General features: G+C 44.0%; 1 protein-coding gene across 2 annotated transcripts in view; it reads left to right on the forward strand.

The window, feature by feature from the left end:
- The first annotated feature begins 613 nt into the window (after nt 1–613).
- The window catches only part of NPNT (nephronectin), a 52,588-nt gene continuing 33,682 nt past the window's right edge, over nt 614–19,519 (forward strand). The window contains exons 1-3 of one of the 2 annotated variants that reach the window (XM_054161602.1): nt 614–843; nt 2,330–2,430; nt 11,521–11,571. In XM_054161602.1, coding sequence (XP_054017577.1) covers nt 773–843; nt 2,330–2,430; nt 11,521–11,571 — 223 coding nt within the window. In that variant the 5' untranslated portion in view covers nt 614–772. The remainder of the gene's footprint in view (nt 844–2,329; nt 2,431–11,520; nt 11,572–19,519) is intronic. The other variant, XM_054161594.1, reaches the window with a different exon arrangement.

Below are 19,519 nucleotides of genomic sequence, written 5' to 3' on the forward strand. Positions count from 1 at the left end.
GCTGTATTTTAGCATGTAAATGCAGAGTACAGATGCAGTTGTTTCTGTTGGTTTGTGGTGCTAGGATGCCCTTCGCTGTTGCGTGGGTAATACTTGTCACTTTCCTCTTCTGGTCAAGGACTAGGACATCTGATGTCATACGTGTCATCGTCTGAGACCTGTTACTGCTGCTTGAGCTGTAAAAAGCACTATTCACCTTGTAATCCTTTAGCACACTTTATTGTGGGGTATGTTCAGTTGGCGAGAGAAGGGCAAATCTGCCTGCTCTTCGCTTCAGGTGTGGCTTGTACTCGCAGAGATGAGCGGTAGCCTCGTGAAGTTCAAGCTAGCAAAGCGCATGGGAACAAAGCTCTCACCCTTCCTAGTCTTTCCAGAGGGCGGGTTTTGCCTCGCTTGGCCCCTCTGGAAAGCGCTCGGTCCCGTTTCCAGTAGGTCCTTCACCGGCTGTCCCGGCAGGGCTGGCACGCACTGAGGGGCAGGACTCTGCCGGCGTGGGCTGCGCCGCGGGCCGCCAGGTGCCCTTCAAGGGGGAGGCGCGCGGCGCGACCGCGGGCGCCTCTGCCGGGGGCGGGCGGCTCCGCTGCTCCCCGTGCCGCGCCTCCTCCGCCCGGCCGCGAGGCGAGCGGGCGGGCGCAGAGCGGGGCTCGCCACTGCTCCGGCGCCGTCGCAGAGCAGCCGGCGACGGAGGCAGCCGGGCCCCCGGTGCCCCGTAGTCCGCCCTGCAGCGCGGCGGTGGGGAGCGCTTTCGCAACTGCCGCCCACCCCGCCGGTCATGGAGCTCTCTCTGCGGCTGCTCCTGGCGTCCTGCCTATCCCTCGGGGTGGCCGGGGAGTTTGACAGAGGGTAGGTGCCAGCTTCCGCCGGGTAAGCGGAGGGACGGTGGTCGGGGACCGGCCGGCCACGGAAGCTGGTGTTTGCTCGGACAGGTCGGAGTCCCCACGGGGAGAGCCAAGGGAGCCCGAGCTGGTCCCTGGGCTGGGGGCTTTGGCGGCGGCTGTAATGGCCCGTGGGCTCTTAACTGCCACCAGACTACCGGGGCGCGAAATGGCGGCGGGGGTCTCGTTCCCGGCCCCTGGGGCTGCTTCTCGGTTCCCCGGAGCTTTCGGCGGCGACTTGTCCCGGCGCTCCGGGTCCCCAGTCGCGGAGAGGTGCCTGAGGGCACGGCTAGGTGGCTGGCTGGCCGAGGGGCCTGGCGAGCAGCCGCAGGTGTGAGGCGCGGGGCGGCGGGACCCGGTGTCACCCGACGCGGCTCCCGGATTGTCCCGACGCGGGGTCGCTCGCCCCGTCCACCGCCGTTGTCCCACGCAAGGGGAGTGCCGCGCGGTGCTCGGCATCCTAAAACCGGGCTTGGGGATAAAAAGTTTATTGCTGTGGCAGGGTTGCGTCCTGCAGGAATTAAAAACAAAACTCTGGCGTGCTGCAAAAATACAATTAGTTTATTGACGCCTCGAGGCACTTGAAATGGAATACGGCGGAGGCTGCAACTCAAGTTTTAACATGAAGCGTGGTGAAAATAAATGCTCGGAGAGCCTGTGCCTCATGGGTTGTGCCGAGCCGTGTCAGGTGTAGGGAGCGGCCGGTTGGAGAACTTTATGGATGCTGCACGGGGCTAGCTGCTTGCCGCAGCAGTCCTGTGTGCCTGGAGATCAGCCAGCATCAGCCCCTCGCCAAGGACTGCTTTTTAGGATTGCTTTGCTCAAATGCAGCGTTTACATGATTTCAGCTGCTTATGAAATGACTGTGAATATTTAGGTCAATACTTTGTGACTGCTTGAGACTGTGGCATCTTTGGACCAAAGAAGGGCTATAGCTCATCTTTGATGTTTAATTTTCGTTTAACAGTTTTGGGAGCCTTTTGGTTTATTTTTTCCCCTCCTTTAACGTTTCACTGAGAAATTTTGGCCTTATATTGTGAAATAAACCAATGCTGGAACTTCAGAATGGTGCTTTATTCAACATCGTAAATGTATGTTTCAGACTTAGTTTCCAAGAAGTTATTCGATACCAGCCTGGAAGTGGCAGCAGTGAGCATATTGCAAGGCATGTCAATTTTTTCAGGCTTTACAAAGTTGTGCTAATTACTTTTTTTTTTTTTTTTACCCATTTACATTTTGCTGAACTCAGTGGAGTAGCAATGATAGGAATATAGTCTCAGCTTAGAGTAGTTACTGCTTTCTTGTCCTTTTTTTTTTTTTTTTCTTTCCTTAGTATATGTTTCTATGCAGGGGAGGTTTTTGCTGGTCTTTTGTCATTTGTTTTTCTTCACCTAAAATAATTTTAGCTAGTCCCACAGTATTTCACCAGACTTTTTTGGAACTCTCTTGTTCAGGTGGCCCAGGCAAATAGTCTCTTCTGCAGGACTGTGCCGGTTTGGAAGTCGAATTGACTGCTGCTGGGGCTGGGCCCGATTGTCCTGGGGACAGTGCCAACGTGAGTATTATTGCTGCTGGGGCTTCTAGTCACTTGTAGAAAAGGCTTGTACACACCTAGTCACGTCTTTCACGTGTTCACACACATTCTTCAACTGCAGGGCTTAGGGCTTTTGCACGTGTGAGTCTGACCTACTTAGAAGGATGCTGTCACATTGCAATTCTATTATTAAGTGTACAAAAAATTAAAGTAAACCAGTAAGGTAAACTTTAGGGTAACAAAAATTTGGAAATTTTTGTTTGATTTCTGTTTTATTTCATGCCCTGGTCTAATAGCCTGATGTAACACTGCTGTGTCATGTTACAAACACTGCAAGGTGAGAATGTATGCACCCAAGAAGGAGGCCCAAATTATTGATATTTCACTTACAAAGTTGATAGAAATGTTCCAGTTAATATGAAGTTCAAACATTCTTTCAGTAACCTCAAAGTAAAGGAATAAATCTGCCTGACAGCATCCTTTTACTGGGTCACACGTGAAGAGAAACATCTCGGAGTCTCACATCTTTCTAGAATCTTTGATATAACTGCAGGATAACCAAGCAGATAAGTCTTCATCATTAACTACATCTTCAAAAGGTATTCTGTGGTGGCAGCTAGCACTGTGTAGAAGTTAAAAGTTGTTAGGAGTGTCACAGAGACCTCAGCTTGTTAAAATTGCAGCTGTTGATAAAGGGAACACTCTCTCATGTGTTTTAACAGTGCATGTATGAGTGACATCCCATAAGCTTTCTCAGGAAAGAACCTATAAATACTGGTCCTCATTTATTTTTCTTATTTAGATACAAATGTCTGCACATTAGGTTATTTTTCTACCAAGCCATTTTTAAAGTAAAACAGGTATTAAATACTTCAAATTGCTTAGTTTGCAGGGCAGTGGCTGTAAGCAGTAAATATTAGGCAAGAGATAGAAGTACAGCATTGGCATTGCAACAGTAGGCTCTCAGCAAAGGTTTTGTTCAAATCTGTAAACAGCAAGACTGGCTTCTTCCTTCCCAAAAGTGTTAAAAGCCCACAATGTTTAATAGGTTCATAAGATGGCTGATTGAAAAGCTGTGTGAAGTACTGCTGGAACCTAACATCCCTTTTTGATGCAGAGTTCTCAGGCTGATCTCTCTCAAGCTATACCATGCATCATTTTGGTGTTTAGGGCTCCAACTGGTATAAAGCAGTCCTTTCCTTGGCATGAATGTTTATAGAGAAGAAAGGAGAATGTGAAGTAGGTTGATTGAGGCTACTCCAGAGAAGATAGAAACTGTGTCTGTCTCTCATAAGGTAGTTTTGTTTGAAATAAAAATGTTGAAAGCCACAGAGGCTTGACTGGAAAGCATCAATAATTCACATTGTTTTAAAAAATGCAGCAAGAAGAAAACAAAACAAAACATAAAACCCCCTCAACAACCAAACTAAAACCAAATCAAAACCAAACCCAAACAACCAACCGAAGCTACAAGGATCCCACTGCGACACTTTTCACAGGCAAGCTGTCTCATGCATTGTGACCATAAATAGCAGCTCATGTTTAGGTGGAAGTCAAGATCTCCCTCTTACCAAGTCTCATTTGGGATTTTATTTTTATGATCTTGGGAGACAGGAATAGCCATCAAAGATTCATAACTGGAAGTTGAAAACGACAAAAAGTGATAGTACCCAAAGTATGTTTTATTATTTACTCTTTGAATTTTGTGGTGCCAAGGTTTCAGATATCATGGTATCAGTATCATAGAATCAGTCAGGGTTGGAAGGGACCACAAGGATCATCTAGTTCCAACCCCCCTGCCATGGGCAGGGACACCCCACACTAGATCAGGCTGGCCTCATCCAGCCTGGTCTTAAACACCTCCAGGGACAGGACCTCAACCACCTCCCTGGATAACCCCCTCCAGGGCTTCACCACTCGCATGGTGAAGAACTTCCTCCTCACGTCCAGCCTGAATCTCCCCACCTCCAGCTTCATTCTGTTCCCCCTAGTCCTATCACTACCTGATATCCTGAGAAGTCCCTCCCCAGCCTTCTTGTAGGTCCCCTTCAGATACTGGAGGGCCACAATAAGGTCACCTTGGAGCCTTCCCTTCTCCAGACTGAACAGCTCTAACTCCTTCAGTTTGTCCTCATAGGAGAGGTGCTCCAGCCCTCTGCTCATCCTCGTGGCCCTTCTCTGGACACCTTCCAGCACGTCCATATCCCTCTTGTAATAGGGGCTCCAGAACTGGATGCAGTACTCCAGGTGGGGTCTCAGCAGAGCTGAGTAGAGGGGGAGAATCACCTCCCTTGACCTGCTGGCCACACTTCTCTTGATGCAGCCCAGGATCTGATTGGCTTTCTGGGCTGCAAGTGCACATTGAGAGCTCATGTTGAGCTTCTCGTCCACCAGCACCCCCAAGTAAATGCTCTTTTTTAAAAGCTAAAGTTAGATGAGTTCCCACCACCTTCCATTGCATTTTAGTCCATCATTCACGGATTTGTTCTCCATGCTCATTTCTAAGAAGCGCAGAGATGGCTCTTACATGGTCATCTCCAGTAGCTTAGTCCAAATGTCCAAAAGAATTCAATTATCAGTTAGGTGTCTAAATGCTGGGGGGCAGGGTTTCCCCTCTTCTGTTGACACATTGGGTGCTGATGGGTTTTGAATTGCAGGTTCAGAAGGGGCTCAGATATTTGGGTGAAGACCTTATTAAAAACTTGGAACCTCTTTCTAATTTTCATATGGCAGCCAAACTCTTAGCAAAGCAAAGCAAGGAAATCTGCCCCATTTGTGGGTGGTGAAAATTCCAGTCATATCACAGAGTGGGAGATTACACTAAATGAAAGTGAATCTTGCTAGTGCTTGCAGCCAAACAGAAAATCTGTAGTCAACTGTCTACCTTGGGAATGTGATGTTCAGTATGAAGGATTAACCTGGCACAGAAGGCAGCATTCCAGGCCTCGAAGGAATACTAGAGTGTTTTTTACTCTACCAAGGGGTATCACTGAAAAATGTCCCAAAAGTGCACAATTTTTTCTCCTGTTTTCTCTGTGGAGAAAGGCAAACCTCTTAGTCCTGTCCCCCCAAGGAGGGGCATAAATACATGTCAGACTTTCTTTGCTAGATGTACGTTTTCTTTCCTATCTCTAGTATAAATTGCATTTGCACAATGAAAACATGTATAGAGTCAAGGCTTAAAAATGACTAGTGAGACCCAATGTACAAATGAGTAAAAAGAAAAAGCTGTAAATATTCAGGCAGTAATGCTAAGCTCTCTATTAGTGAGCTGGAACTGCTTTGCCCAAGCTAGCTGAGCCATCCTTCGTATGCCTGCAAGTGCTACGGCACCTTTGGACTCTCACCTGCTTACTCATTCATAACTTACTGTGTAGGCACTAATTACCTCTGAATTTATCTTTCTGACAACAAATGTAAGGTAAGAGCCATACTGGAGCCAGAGAGTCGTGAGAATATATCCAGTACGTGAGGGAGTTGTCCCAGTTTGTGGAGACCTCTGAGCCATGATGATCCTTGGGCAAGTGATTGCTAATGTAGCTGGATACATTTTCTGCTGTCCAGCTGATCTGCTTCACCAGATACACATGGGAGTGCCTTCTGTCCATGGCTATTAAGGAAAAAAATGTGTTAGTTTAAATCAACTGTGTGATTTGAGGTAATGATTTAATTGTGACAGAGATTCAAGCCTGTATATGTCAGCTCTTAACAGGGTTGGAGCGTGGCATGGCTGACAAGTGGTAACCATTAAGCCTTGGTAAGCCAGTGCTCCTGATCTTCCATCCAAAATCTCTCCATACAGTTGCAAATGGAAACTGAACTGTGTTAGCTAACCGTGCCTTTGTGAAGAATTACTCTGTGGAGTAATGCCTTTTATGTCCCTTTGACTGACAGAGGAGTGCACATGGAATGTGATGGAGCTTACTGCTGCTTAGTAACGCAAGTCAGCATAACTCAGCTGTTGCCTTCACTTTGTAAATATGTAGGAAGAAGTTGAAGTCAGGCTCCTCCTTTAATTTACACTCTTCTTTTAAAACATCCCTGGTCTTCTATTAATAAATTACACCAATCAAGACTTGTACATGTAAGGAAGTGCCTGTAGGTCTGATCTGTCTGCAAACTTGCTTCCAAAACCTGTCAGTGTCAGCTGTAACATCTCAGCTAGTAGAAATATTCTCGTTTCAGTGACATGAAGTTGCCTTCCTAAATGCCCTTACCAATTCCAGGGAGTGCACTTAGGAGATGTCCCTCCAACTGCAATAATCAAGAGCTTTGAAATAAGTAACAGGCCACATGTTTAGTGGCCTAATCTAGATTTAGAGCTGTGGATATATTCCATCACTAACATAGCTAAGTAGCTTTTTTGAGCTTTTTCTCTGGTGTATATAAACCATGATAATTGGTTAGACCTGGTGTGTGGAAAAGCTAATTTGGAAACAACAGAAATGTTGAAGGGGCATCTCTTAGTCCATGTGACCCATAGTTCATTCTAACCCTTTACACTGATGGACTCAGAGCATCAGTGCTTTTAAGTTAGATGTTAAGCGTCCCAGTTGAGATCAGTCCAAATATCCCATGATTTGCCCAGCCTGCAGTATTTACTTGCATCTTAATAAGCAGTAGTGTGAGTAATACCTCTGAGAGTAAGCCTGTCTGTGAAAAAAAGAGTATGCTGTTAAAGTGCTTAGTAAGATGTGTGTGAAAAATAGGGCTCTTGTCTTGCACATATATGTTTCTGTTGTGCACACAGCAAAATGATACCTTGGAGCAAAAGTAGAGAGCACAGAGTTTCTTCTAGATTTCTTCTCTCACAGTAGGGGTTTTTGACTTCTGTGATAGAGTGTTTTTGAGGTGGACAGATACCAGCAGTACACTTTCAGTTCATTACTCCTCTTGCATTGTTGGGCAACTGCAACACTCTGTGGTACAGAGTGTGTTGTCCTAAGGCACAACCCATTCAGTGGGCTTTTAGGGCATACAGGTGAAAACCAAGTTGGGGTGCGTCGTTGCACACATCTTACACAAACACACTTTTCTGTGTGCCAGTGGGGGGAAAAAAAGTGCTTTAGGAAGTTTTTATTTGTAAAAATGTTATTCTGCATAGATTTTCATGGTTTGAAAGACGATTTCCAGCAGTTGTAGGGCTGGAGCTCAGCTCTTTGAGCTGTATGAGGAGTGTCAATTGCACAATAGGAAACAGATACAAGAATGGATATTCTTATATTCGAGGTGAGGAAAAGGTTCTTCACTGAGCGAGTCATTCGTCATTGGAATGGGCTGCCCAGGGAGGTGGTGGAGTCACCGTCCCTGGAGGTGTTCAAGGGGAGATTGGACGTGGCACTTGGTGCCATGGTCTAGTCGTGAGGTCTGTTGGGACAGGTTGGACTTGATGATCCTTGGGGTCTCTTCCAACCTTGGTTATACTGTGATACTGTGATATTCTAGACACTCTAGTCTAGGAGGCTTGCTGAAACCTGCCATCTCATGCCCCTTATAAGATATCTGTGACAGTATTTTGCAGGGATGGCTGTCTTCCTGAGTGTTTCTCAAGGAAAGGATAATATGGACCTTCTTGTCTTTTGCTAGGCTAGAGGTGGGCCAAGCAGCAGCAAGGTCTTTGGAACTGCTGTTGACCGACCCTCACTGATAATCTGGTGTGCAGAAATCAGCTGTGAATATGTACTCACATCCTGAGCTCTGGAGCCTGGTTGTCCTATGAGAAAACTAAACTGTGGGATAAGTGATGCACTCATTTCATGCAAAGGCATCTGTGAGGAGTAGTGTGATGCATTTTATTCTTCACTATGAAAGGTCTGCCCTTTAGTTTCCAACAGATTGTGCTAGGGATTATCAGATAAGCAATTCGTCGTGGGTGCTTTTGCCACTAATCCATCTTCGTTCCCTGAAAGTTATTCTTAGAGGCAATGGTCTATCTGCCTTGCTTTTTGCTGGCTTACAAATATCTCTGTAGTTCTTTTAGAAGCTATAAAATTGGTTGCCACACATGTGTGTCTTTTGTGAACAAAATACACCTGCTTTGTACTTGGCTGCATGTCTGTAATTGGTTTGAATGTTAGTTATGTGTAGTCAAGGTGCACTAAGCCTGCCTTTTGCTTCAGAATTTTAACTACAGTTTAACAGCCAAGAGCTGTAGAAAGAGATGCTGCTTTAACAGACATTTTAAGTGTTAAGCAAGATTTTTCTTAGGAAAAGCAATCTAAACCAGCTTGAATTCTCATTCTGGATTACAGTTTGGACAACTCCTTTGCTAGAGGTGATAGCAAAAAATGCCTCATTTTGAAGTGTTCACATATGTACAAAATAGAAGGTTTGATCTGTAGCTTCTGTAAAGAGATGCAGATTACAGTCAGAGGTTGGCAGGAGTCTGCAGGACTGTTGAAGTCAGTAGAGGATGCTCTCAGATTTTGCCTAGAGGGCAAAAAATTCAACTAACTGAAGATGTTTAACAGGAATAACGTGCCACTGAACATTGGATTTTAGAAGTGATGTTATTTCATCACTTACTTCAATGTTTAATTCTCCTTGAATGATTACAAAGTCTCTATCATATGTCTTGAGAAGGGGTTGTGAAGATGAGTGTGCTATTTAAGAGCATCCATCTGTTGTAACTCCATGTGCTGAGGTTTGAGTGTGCTACTTAGGGAGCAAAACAAGACTAAGTCAGCAAAGTAGTTTCCCACCACCTTATAGTAAAACCATGACAATTGGCTTGAAAGCCTAGGGATGGAGCAAATGAGAATATATGCAGTAAAGCAGCCCATTAATGAAAGTGCAAGACAAGCCATCAGTTTACACCTCCCCTTAGCCCTACATCATTAAAAAATGTTCATTGAAGGATGTCAGGTTAGCATTTAGATTTAGTCAAACCTAGCAGAAAGCATGAGTATTTCAGGAGGCCCTTAAGAGGACCGGCAAGAAAAAGGGGAGACCTTGTACAAGCTGATACAGCAGATGCAGGCATAAAACCAACTGCTTTGCTGGGAACTGTGCATGCTGCTGCCTTCTTAGAATTGTGAATAAACTTACAGTGTCTGTATGCTGTTCCTGTCCTAGTGAGCTTAAAGGCTGTGTATCTGTTCTGTGCAATCCATTTACAGAGATGCAAGGGGAAGGGGGGAAGGGGTGGCCGTGTGCTCATTGATGCCTGGGAGACTTGGTATAACCAACAACAATGTTGGTGGGAGTTTACCAATATAAGTAATCTCATGCATCAATGGGAGAGGAGGCCATGAGCTGCTTAGGACTTCTGTTTCTTGCACATAGCAATGCTTTCCGTGACAGTGGCAATTCTGTATAGCCCAAGATGCACAAAAATAAAACACTGGTTTTGTCAATAACAGGCCATGAAAATATTGGCTTCCAGGAGGCTGATTTACTAGCAGAAACCTCCTTAAAGTCATCAAATTTTGGTGCTAAAAATGTGGTCGCAGGAATACAGTCTGCCTTCATGCATTGTTTTGGCAGTCTTTAATTAATAGTGATATGTAGCACGTCTGCTTCTTACCAACTGACCAGTATTTTTGTGCATCCCTAGTACTTTTTAAAGGAAACACATTTAATACAGAATTGCAATAATGCTTTCATGCTACTATGCAATAAATAAATAAATAATGAGGTTTTGCTATTTTTATTCAGTTCTTTTTCGGTTTAGAAGCTGTAGGCTTTTGAAGACTTTATGACTTTACTATGTTAAAGATACAGTATCCTTTGCTGCTTCCCTGCTGCATCCCTCCTGCACTTCATACACAGAACAGTAGCTTGCCAGTCCATTTTTTCCCCAAGGAAATCTCAACAGGAACATGACTGGACCATTTACAACTGTAGTTTATTTGTATTTGGAGGTTCCCTTAAAGCCCAGCAACGCTTGGGGAGCCTCTCTCCACTGTAACAAATCCTAAGGGATTTTCTGGATAAGAGTAATTTAAACCAAGATAAGTTGCAGTCACAGCAAGCCCTGAGGTGTTGGTCACATACTACTTAAAATACAAAGACCTGCTGTTGCTTAAGTTAGAATAGAATAGAATAGAATAGAATAGAATAGAATAGAATAGAATAGACCAGACCAGGTTGGAAAAGACCTTGGAGATCATCAAGTGCAACCTATCACCCAACACCATCTAATCAACTAAACCATGGCACCAAGCACCCCATCTACTCTCTTCCTAAACACCTACAGGGATGGTGACTCCACCCCCTCCCTGGGCAGCACATTCCAATGGCCAATCTCTCTTGCTGGGGACAACTTCCTAACATCCAGCCTAAACCTCCCCTGCCACAGCTTGAGACTGTGTCCTCTTGTTCTGGTGCTGGTTGCCTGGGAGAAGAGACCAACCCCCACCTTTTATAATAAGGCTGTGTAGCCTAACAAGCTATGCTGCTAACATTAATTTTATTATCCAATAAATGGATTTAAAATAAGCCTGAGACATAAATCTGTGTTTCCACCTTATTTAACTTTTTGTAGTGTATCTTGGTTCATATGGTAGTAAGTGCTAAAAAGGTCTCAAAGGATTAGTTTTAACATAGATTACATGGAAAATGTAAACATTATAAAAATGACCAGTAAATTTATATGCCAGCATCTTTATTGGTTGCAGACATTCAGATACTTATGAATGGTGTAATTTTAATTTCTCTCAAATTATCATCCAGATACTAACCCTTTATGTTTGCCCTGGGGAGATGCAGCACTAAAAATACATGCTTATATTTAAATGCAAGGATACTGTCTCTTTAAGAAAAGCATTTATGGTCTGTTGATGGAAACATCGAACCTAAACTGTGAAATAGGAGATTTTTCACAACTGCTGTACCATGTGAAACATGACAAAGTCTGGCTCCTTAGTTGATTGAATAAGAATAGCATCACATCATTATATTTGGTTACTCTTGTGTATCCGAATCTTTGTTAAATCTCATAATGAAACACTGCTCTAAGCTATTTCCTATTTCCATCTTTAAATGTATACCAGAATGTAAGTTGATAAAGACCCCAACCAAGTCTATCCTCTTTACAGGAGGAAAAAAAAAGAAAGGGGGGAAAAATTAAAAAAGCTGGAATGTCTTTTTTTTTGGATATTTGTTTTGCAGCTTTCTACGTCTTAAGGCAGAGAATAGCCAGCCTAAGGTGCCAGCCCAAAGGTTAGCTGAACATATTTCTTGACATAATGTTGGCAAGGTTATGACTTGGAATTACAGCCTCTAAGTCATAACTTTACATGAAAACTATCATGATGCAGATGTGCTTTTATTTTTTTTCTTTCTTTCAAGCTTTCATTTGGGGAAGATGAAGGGGGAAGGAAACTAACAGGCTTGTTTTGTCCTCGTCATCTATCCAACAAGATACTTATTTTCTGAGCTTTTCTCACTATTTTATTTTTTCTTTATTTACCCTCAAGCCCCAGGCAGTTTTTTTTTTCCTTCTTGCAAATTGTTTATTCTCCCAGCCTCACATTTACAAGCTGTCAGACTTCGGAGGCCTAATTTGCTTTCACAGGAGTGAGTCATGTGCAGTGGGAGGTCACTTTGGGATGGCTGAAGCACTTACTGCAGCCCACTGTCTGCTTTGCACCTCCACTACAGGTTGTCATTCCCACCACAGGGAAACTGCTCTACATCAGTGTACAGCTGGGCATGTTAGAGCAAAAGGAAATCAGCACTAGGTACATTGGGACTCAGGGCTGCAGTCTGCTGTGGGTAGGCAGTGGGTGCTGTATTCTTACAAACAAAACAGCAATAGGACCCAGTTTTTCTGCCACCACTCAGAGGGACACTCATGCTGGCCTGCTTCTTCCTGCAGGAATTGAGCAGACACACAGAAAGATTAAGGGAACAAACAGGCATTTGAGATCATAGAGGCCCCACTCTTTAAGCAGTTACCATGAGTCACTTGAAAAGCAAAGAGGAAACCAGACAAAGCATGAAGCTGGCCTTGCTTTTCTAATTTTGCATTATGTTAGATCAAATGTTCACTGATTTTTTAAAAAGAGTATTTGATGCAGAAGCATTGGATTAACTCTCAGGGACTTCATTAAATCCTAGTGATTTTGGTGTTATCCATGCTTAAGTTATGCATGCTTTTAAGTGCTGTTCTGAATCACAAGGCATTTGTGAACCCAGGGTCTGGATTTGGCTGTGCAGTTTAGAAATGCATTTGGCAGCAGTCACAGCCAAGCGGAGAATTCCCTGCAGTGAACAGCCCACACTGGTTGCAATTTGTCTGTTCATGTGCTGTTTGCAGAATCCTGTGTGCAAACGGAGTAACTGAATTACCTAGGAAAATGTAGCACTTGTGCATGGAAAATTAGGAGCTGTTTATTTAATGAAACTCCTCCCTCGAGGTGTTCAAGGCCAAGCTGGATAAGGTCTTGAGCAGCCCAGTCTAGTTGAGAGGCATCCCTGCCCATGGCAGGGAGGTTGGAGTAGATTATCTCTAAGGTCCCTTCCAACTTAAGCCATTCTGTGAAGTCTAAACATGCATTCTGACCACACTTGTTATCAGGAATGTTATGAGTAAGTGCAAGTAATTTGTAACAAAATAGTCAGGCATTAGATACTACTATTTTATCTAATGATATTATCAGTCTCTAGTTACAGAAGTTGGTTGAGAATATTTATTACTTTTCAAAAAGTAGAGTAAAGGAATGTTTTACATATAAAATTATCTGCCTCAGGTTTATTAAGCTCTGCAAGAGATGTTTGTTGTGCCTGCTATTGCTATTTGGGAAGCAAAGTGTGGTTGGTTGGTTTTTTTGTGTGTGTTTTGATTTGTTTTGGTTTTTTCCAGAAGTAATTCTGTAGTGTGAGTTGGGCTGGAATGTGTCCAGAGAAAGGCAACCAAGCTGGTGAGGGGTTTGGAACACAAGTCCTATCAGGAGAGGCTGAGGGAGCTGGAGTTGCTTAGCCTGAAGAAGAGGAGGCTTAGGGGAGACCTTATTGCTCTCTACAACTACCTGAAGGGAGGTTGTAGACAGGTGGGAGTTGGTGTCTTCTCCCAGGTAACCAGCACCAGAACAAGAGGACACAGTCTCAAGCTGCACCAGGGGAGATTTAGGCTGGATGTTAGGAAGAAATTCTTCATAGAGAGAGTGATTGGCTATTGGAATGTGCTGCCAAGGGAGGTGGTGGAGTTCAGGAGGAGACTTGGTAGGGTGCTTGGTTGCATGATTTAGTCGATTAGGTGGTGTTGGATGATGGGTTGGACACGATGATCTTGAAGGTCTCTTCCAACCTGGTTTATTCTATTTTATTTCTACACCTACTGGTAACTGTGGTAGGTTAACCTTTATGTGCTCTTCTGCATTTGTATGTAGTTAAACAAAAAAAATACTAACTCTGAAAGAGCTGCAGTGGTCTGTTCTACAACTTAGCCCATACGTTTGGGATCCTAGATCCAAATGACTGTGGACAAGGCAGATTTATTTTCTTGACTCTGTGTTTATGCAATTGCGTAATTTGCAAAGAATTGCAAAAAGTACACAGAAGGAGACAGACATAAGCTGAAGTTGGCTCTGAGGAGGAAAAGTCTAGACCTTGAGGTTGTGGTCTGTTAGCACCACAGGAAAAAAGGAGCTAGTTTCAGGTGAAGGAGGAAGCCTAGAGGACAGCTGCTTTCACCAGTGTTCCAAGTATTATTATCAAGTTGGTGCTGGGGCAACTCAACCCCAGATTGGAAGTCTGTTCTGCATTCAGCAGTGTGAGAGGCTGCAATAGAGGTTTGTGCAGCTGAATAGTATGTAATCATCTCTGGGTTGAGCCACAAATTACTTTCTGTGGTTGGGAAACCACTATTGAGGAGCCGAGATTTAGAGTCAGGAGAAATGAAGAGTCTGTATGTTACTTGGGAGGAGAGGGCAGAAGCAAGGCCATTTAAGTAGATGGTCAGCATAGTTTGCTTCAGGTATAGGTATTCTTAACACACAATTTTAGATTTCAGAAGAAAAATAGAAGTTCAAGGACAGGTTGGATGGGTGCTGTCTGGCATTTGGGGCAGATTTGAGTGGAGGGATGCAGAAAGAGCAATTTAAAGACTTCGAGGGCACAGAATTATACTTAAGGCTGTTCTGGTGAAAGATGTGGCTAGGAGTGTTGGAAAGCCAGAAAAGAGTTAAGTTGGTAGACATACTCGACTGAGAAAGCTCAGGTATTTCCATTGCTGACCACAAATGAGGAGGAGGAGTTAGGCAGGTAGAAACCAGGCAGTAGAACCATCTGATTGGGAGGGACCTCACAAAACAGTATTTGGTAATTAAGGAATAGGTCTTTACTGTTAATTCTAGATGAGAAGGAATAGAGGGGACAGCATGCTGTAGTCACCCATGCCCTCAGAAGGTGGGAAGCTTAGTGCAGAGCAACTGACAAAACCTGAGGAGGACCTCCAAAGCAGTTCTGCAGGGAGAAAATACAGATAAAAAACCAACAACCAACACCCTACCCCACCCTTAATTAATTTATTTAATGTGTTTTTCATTTATTGTATTTACACAATTAAAGCATAATAATTAAGAATGATTTGAATTGTGTTTAGACAGCTTTAGCAGCTGGTAGCTGCTGGGAAGATTGGTGGCTTCTGGCTTTTACAAAATCATAACACATGCTAGCAGCATGTGCACTGGACCAGAAATTCCTTCTCCCTCTCTCCCACACTTGGAAAAAAAATCCCAACCCTAAACCAAATCCATTAATTAATGTGTCAGTTCTTTGAGTTATTTTTACAGGAAGTTTAACTTTTCCTGAAGTTTAAGCAAGACTTAAAACGTCACAGTCACCAACTTACTGTAGAGGAAGAGGTAGTTTTGCCTACCTTTAAAATAGGTACCCTGTTAGGTTTATGGCCAGATAAAGGGCTTTAGGATACCTCCTTGATTCCATTGTGGTTGGTGGGAGCTGAGACAGGGCAAGCCTCCACATCTGGCACCGTCCCCAAGAATGCAAAACAATCAAACTGAATAATCACGAGACCAGAATTTACTTGCAGATGTCTCTTGAATGAATTGGGCAACAAAATTCAATTGAAAGTTTAGTTGCAGTTTCTTCTATGGCCTAGATAAATAAGTAGCTAAAGATGAAAATAACTGTGATTAGGATTTGTTTCTGCCTGCCTCAGTCCACCCTGCTGCCTGATGGGAGTGCAGGCTTTCAGAGAGGAAACCTTGGAGAAGTGGTAGGCCTTTGTTGATGTCGATTCAACAATAAATTAGCAAACTTAGGTTTAGTGGCACTTGTCTATACAAGTGTACTCTTAACTCGTGCTTAAAACAACTATTGTTATAAAGAGAAAAAAGGTTTTGCTTCTTTTTGGCAAGCTTTCCTGACTCTTATCTGTTGGACTTCATTGCCCTAAGCGTGGAAGAGAGCGACTCTCTCAGCCTGCTGTAACTCTACACTGTCTACATTTGCTTCTTGCTGAGTAAGGAAGTGAGTGTTACATAGCAGCAGGCTGAAGTCCATGGACATGGCTTGTTTCAGTCATGGTAAATATGAGTTAATTGGAGGGAAATTATGTTCTGTTGGATGTTGTGGTTGATTGTGGGGGAATTTTTTCAGTTGTCAAGATGTAAAGAATATTAGTTGGGGGAGACTTTCTTCCTCAGTACTTACGAGTCTAATGGTGTTAAAAAAAGAGAAAAGGCAAACAGGATGAGTTCTCTGTGTGTGAGAGCAGAGCAACTGAAATAGTCTAATCTGTTCTGTCTGGAATTTTGCAAGAAAATAAATAGAGTGGAAAATTCAAAGTAAAAAAAAGCCAGTTGCATAGGCATAGATGATGTATGCCCAGGCTCATACCACACAGCTGGAATCATGGCTTGCTAATAAACAAAATGCTGAAAGTCAGGCTCAAGCTTATTTTTATACCTGGATCTCATTGTTGACTATGTTCAATGGAACCCTTCTGGAGTCAGTAAGTGTATCTCTGCTGCTGTATAGGGGCAGCTCCTCCCTTGGGGAAGGGAGTATTTGGAGAGGCTGCAGATGACAGAGCCTTAGCCAACCCACCTCTGAAGGGCTGGCGACTGGTGGAGTGGGAAGAGTGTACAGATGTTGCTGGTGGAATGCCAGCATGTGCAGATTTGGCTGAATGCCGTTTACTTCTGAAGTCCTGAGCAGCATGCAAAGCCCCATTCAGGTTCATGGGGCAGTATACAAAGTACCTGGTGAGAGGCTTGATTCCTGATGGGAAGTGCTGTGGGATGTACCTGTGGTGCTGGCTGAGCTGCAGATGTTGGTAAGCTTCCTGCAAAGCATTTTTCTTTTGTGTTCATAATAGTTAAGTAGTCGAAGTGCCCAGAATATATTCTAATAAACAGGATTTCCCTAAGCATATGCTTTTTGAAATATGCCTTTCAGTAGTCTAAGCAGCCCCTTAGCATTTTAATGAAGAGATATTTTTTATTTTTTAAATCTGAATCCCATTTCTTTGTTTCTGGACAGTGTTTATTGACCAAAAAGACTCTTGCATTAACTTGAAACATCCCTCTCTGTTGCCTTTTGAAACATTTTGTAAGACAGTTTTCCAAACCAGGCTGCACCATCATGTTAGGAAGATCTGTCAAGAGCAGTGCTGTAGATTTATAACAAGGTTTTAAGTTCTCAGGGATGTCACTGGCCACATATGTAATGTTTAAATAAAAATACCTTGATAATAAAGGACAAATGCAGTCCTAGAACTGCAGCAAAGTCCTTCTACATTACCAGCTACTTCTGTGTGGAGCATTTGTTGGAGTTGCTGTTTCTGGATGCTTTGAATCTCATGGAAAAGATTTAGAACATCAGGAATATATTTGTATGCTAGTGGATGGGAAGCTCAGCATGAGCCAGCAGTGTGCACTTGCAGCCCAGAAAGAAAATCGCATCCTGGGCTGCGTCAAGAGAAGCACAGCCAGCAGGTAGAAGGGAGATGATTCTCCCCCTCTACTCTGCTGAGACCCCACCTGGAGTACTGTATCCAGTTCTGGAGCCCCTGTTACAAGAAAGATGTGGATGTCCTGGAGTGTGTCCAGAGAAGGGCCATGAGGATGACCAGAGGGCTAGAACTCCTCTCCTGTGGGGACAGACCGAGAGAGTTGGGGCTGTTCAGTCTGGAGAAGGGAAGGCTCTGAGGAGACCTTGTTGTGGCCTTCCAGTATCTGAAGGGGGCCTACAAGAAAGCTGGGGAGGGACTTTTTAGAGTGTCAGGTAATGATAGGACTAGGGGGATGGAACAAAAATAGAAATGGGTAGATTCAGATTGGATGTTAGGAAGGAGCTCTTCACCATGAGGGTGGTGAAACACTGAAACAGATTGCCCAGCGAGGTGGTGGAAGGCTCATCCCTTGAGGTTTTTAAGGCTGGGCTGGATGTGGCTCTGAGCAACCTGATCTAGTGTGAGGTGTCCCTGCCCATGGCAAGGGGTTTGGAACTAGATGATCCTTGAGGTCACTTCCAAGCCTAACAATTCTATGGTTTTATGACTCTACATAGGTCTTCCACAACCAAAACTAATCTTGTTTCTGTTTTTGTTTTGTTTAATTCAACCCTCTTGTCCAGCTTGGCTAGAACACAAGCTATGTTTTTGAGTGTCTTCTGAGAAATTTCTGTTAAATTGCATCCTTCATACATCTAGTTTTGTGATAAAGTCTGTTGTCACACCGATTAATGTTACAGCTGGATCTAGTCAGTCACTTCACCAATTCAAAACATTACTGTTAGTTTGGAAAATGAACTTAAAAAGCTGGGGTAAATGGTAAATCCTGATTACAGTATTAAAATTGCATCACCTCTGATTTCAGTCTAATTTGTATCCTTCTTAAACAGTAAGCTCACCAGAATTTTGCATCTGTGTTTTGTTCCCCAGTGATAAAATTTTAGACCATAGTAAGTACCTGAGTTCTCCAGTAGGTTGAAATAGTAGATCAAGGAATGGACATTACTAGCAAAATAGATTTGGAAATGTTATTTAAGATTTTCATCTGAAAAAATGGTTTCCAGAGTTATAGAGGATTCCTTGTACCCTGATGATATTCCTGTTGGCTAATCCTACATCAGTAGAAATATGTTTGTGCATAAATGATTTTTATGTCTTCAAAAGCAATGCTTGTTTTATTATTGACATTTTGAAATTGTTATTTACCAATTTTATCTGTGTGATATTGAGAGAGATGCCAAAAAATGGCTTCCTAACTTTTTTTTCCTGGAGTTCTGCATTGGGTTAGGAACTGGCTGGAGGGCCGAGCCCAGAGAGTGGTGGTGAATGGTGCCACATCCAGCTGGCGGCCAGTCACCAGTGGCGTGTCCCAGGGATCAGTGCTGGGCCCTGTGCTCTTTAACATCTTTATTGATGATCTGGATGAGGGCATTGAGTCCATCATCAGTAAATTTGCTGATGACACCAAGCTGGGGGCAGGAGTTGATCTGCTGGAGGGTAGAGAGGCTCTGCAGAGGGACCTCGACAGGCTGGACAGATGGGCAGAGTCCAACGGCATGAGATTGAACACATCCAAGTGCCAGGTTCTGCACATTGGCCACAACAACCCCATGCAGAGCTACAGGCTGGGGTCAGAGTGGCTGGAGAGCAGTCAGGCTGAGAGGGACCTGGGGGTGCTGGTTGATGGTAGACTGAACATGAACCTGCAGTGTGCCCAGGCAGCCAGGAGGGCCAATGGCATCCTGGCCTGCATCAGGAACAGTATGGCCAGCAGGAGCAGGGAGGTCATTCTGCCCCTGTACACTGCACTGGTTAGGCCGCACCTCGAGTACTGTGTCCAGTTCTGGGCTCCTCAGTTTAGGAAGGATGTTGACTTGCTGGAGTGTGTCCAGAGAAGGGCAACAAAGTTGGTGAGGGGTTTGGAACACAAGCCCTATGAGGAGAGGCTGAGGGATCTGGGGTTGCTTAGCCTGGAGAAGAGGAGACTCAGGGGTGACCTTATTACTCTCTATAACTAGCTGAAGGGAGGTTGTAGACAGACAGATGTTGGTCTCTTCTCCCAGGCAAGCAGTACCAGAACAAGAGGACACAGTCTCAGGCTGCGCCAGGGGAGGTTTAGGTTGGATGTTAAGAAGAAGTTCTATACAGAAAGAGTGATTGCCCATTGGAATGGGCTGCCTGGGGAGG

The sequence above is a fragment of the Dryobates pubescens genome, chromosome 1 (assembly GCF_014839835.1).
Source record: "Dryobates pubescens isolate bDryPub1 chromosome 1, bDryPub1.pri, whole genome shotgun sequence".
Taxonomy (NCBI): Eukaryota; Metazoa; Chordata; class Aves; order Piciformes; family Picidae; genus Dryobates; species Dryobates pubescens.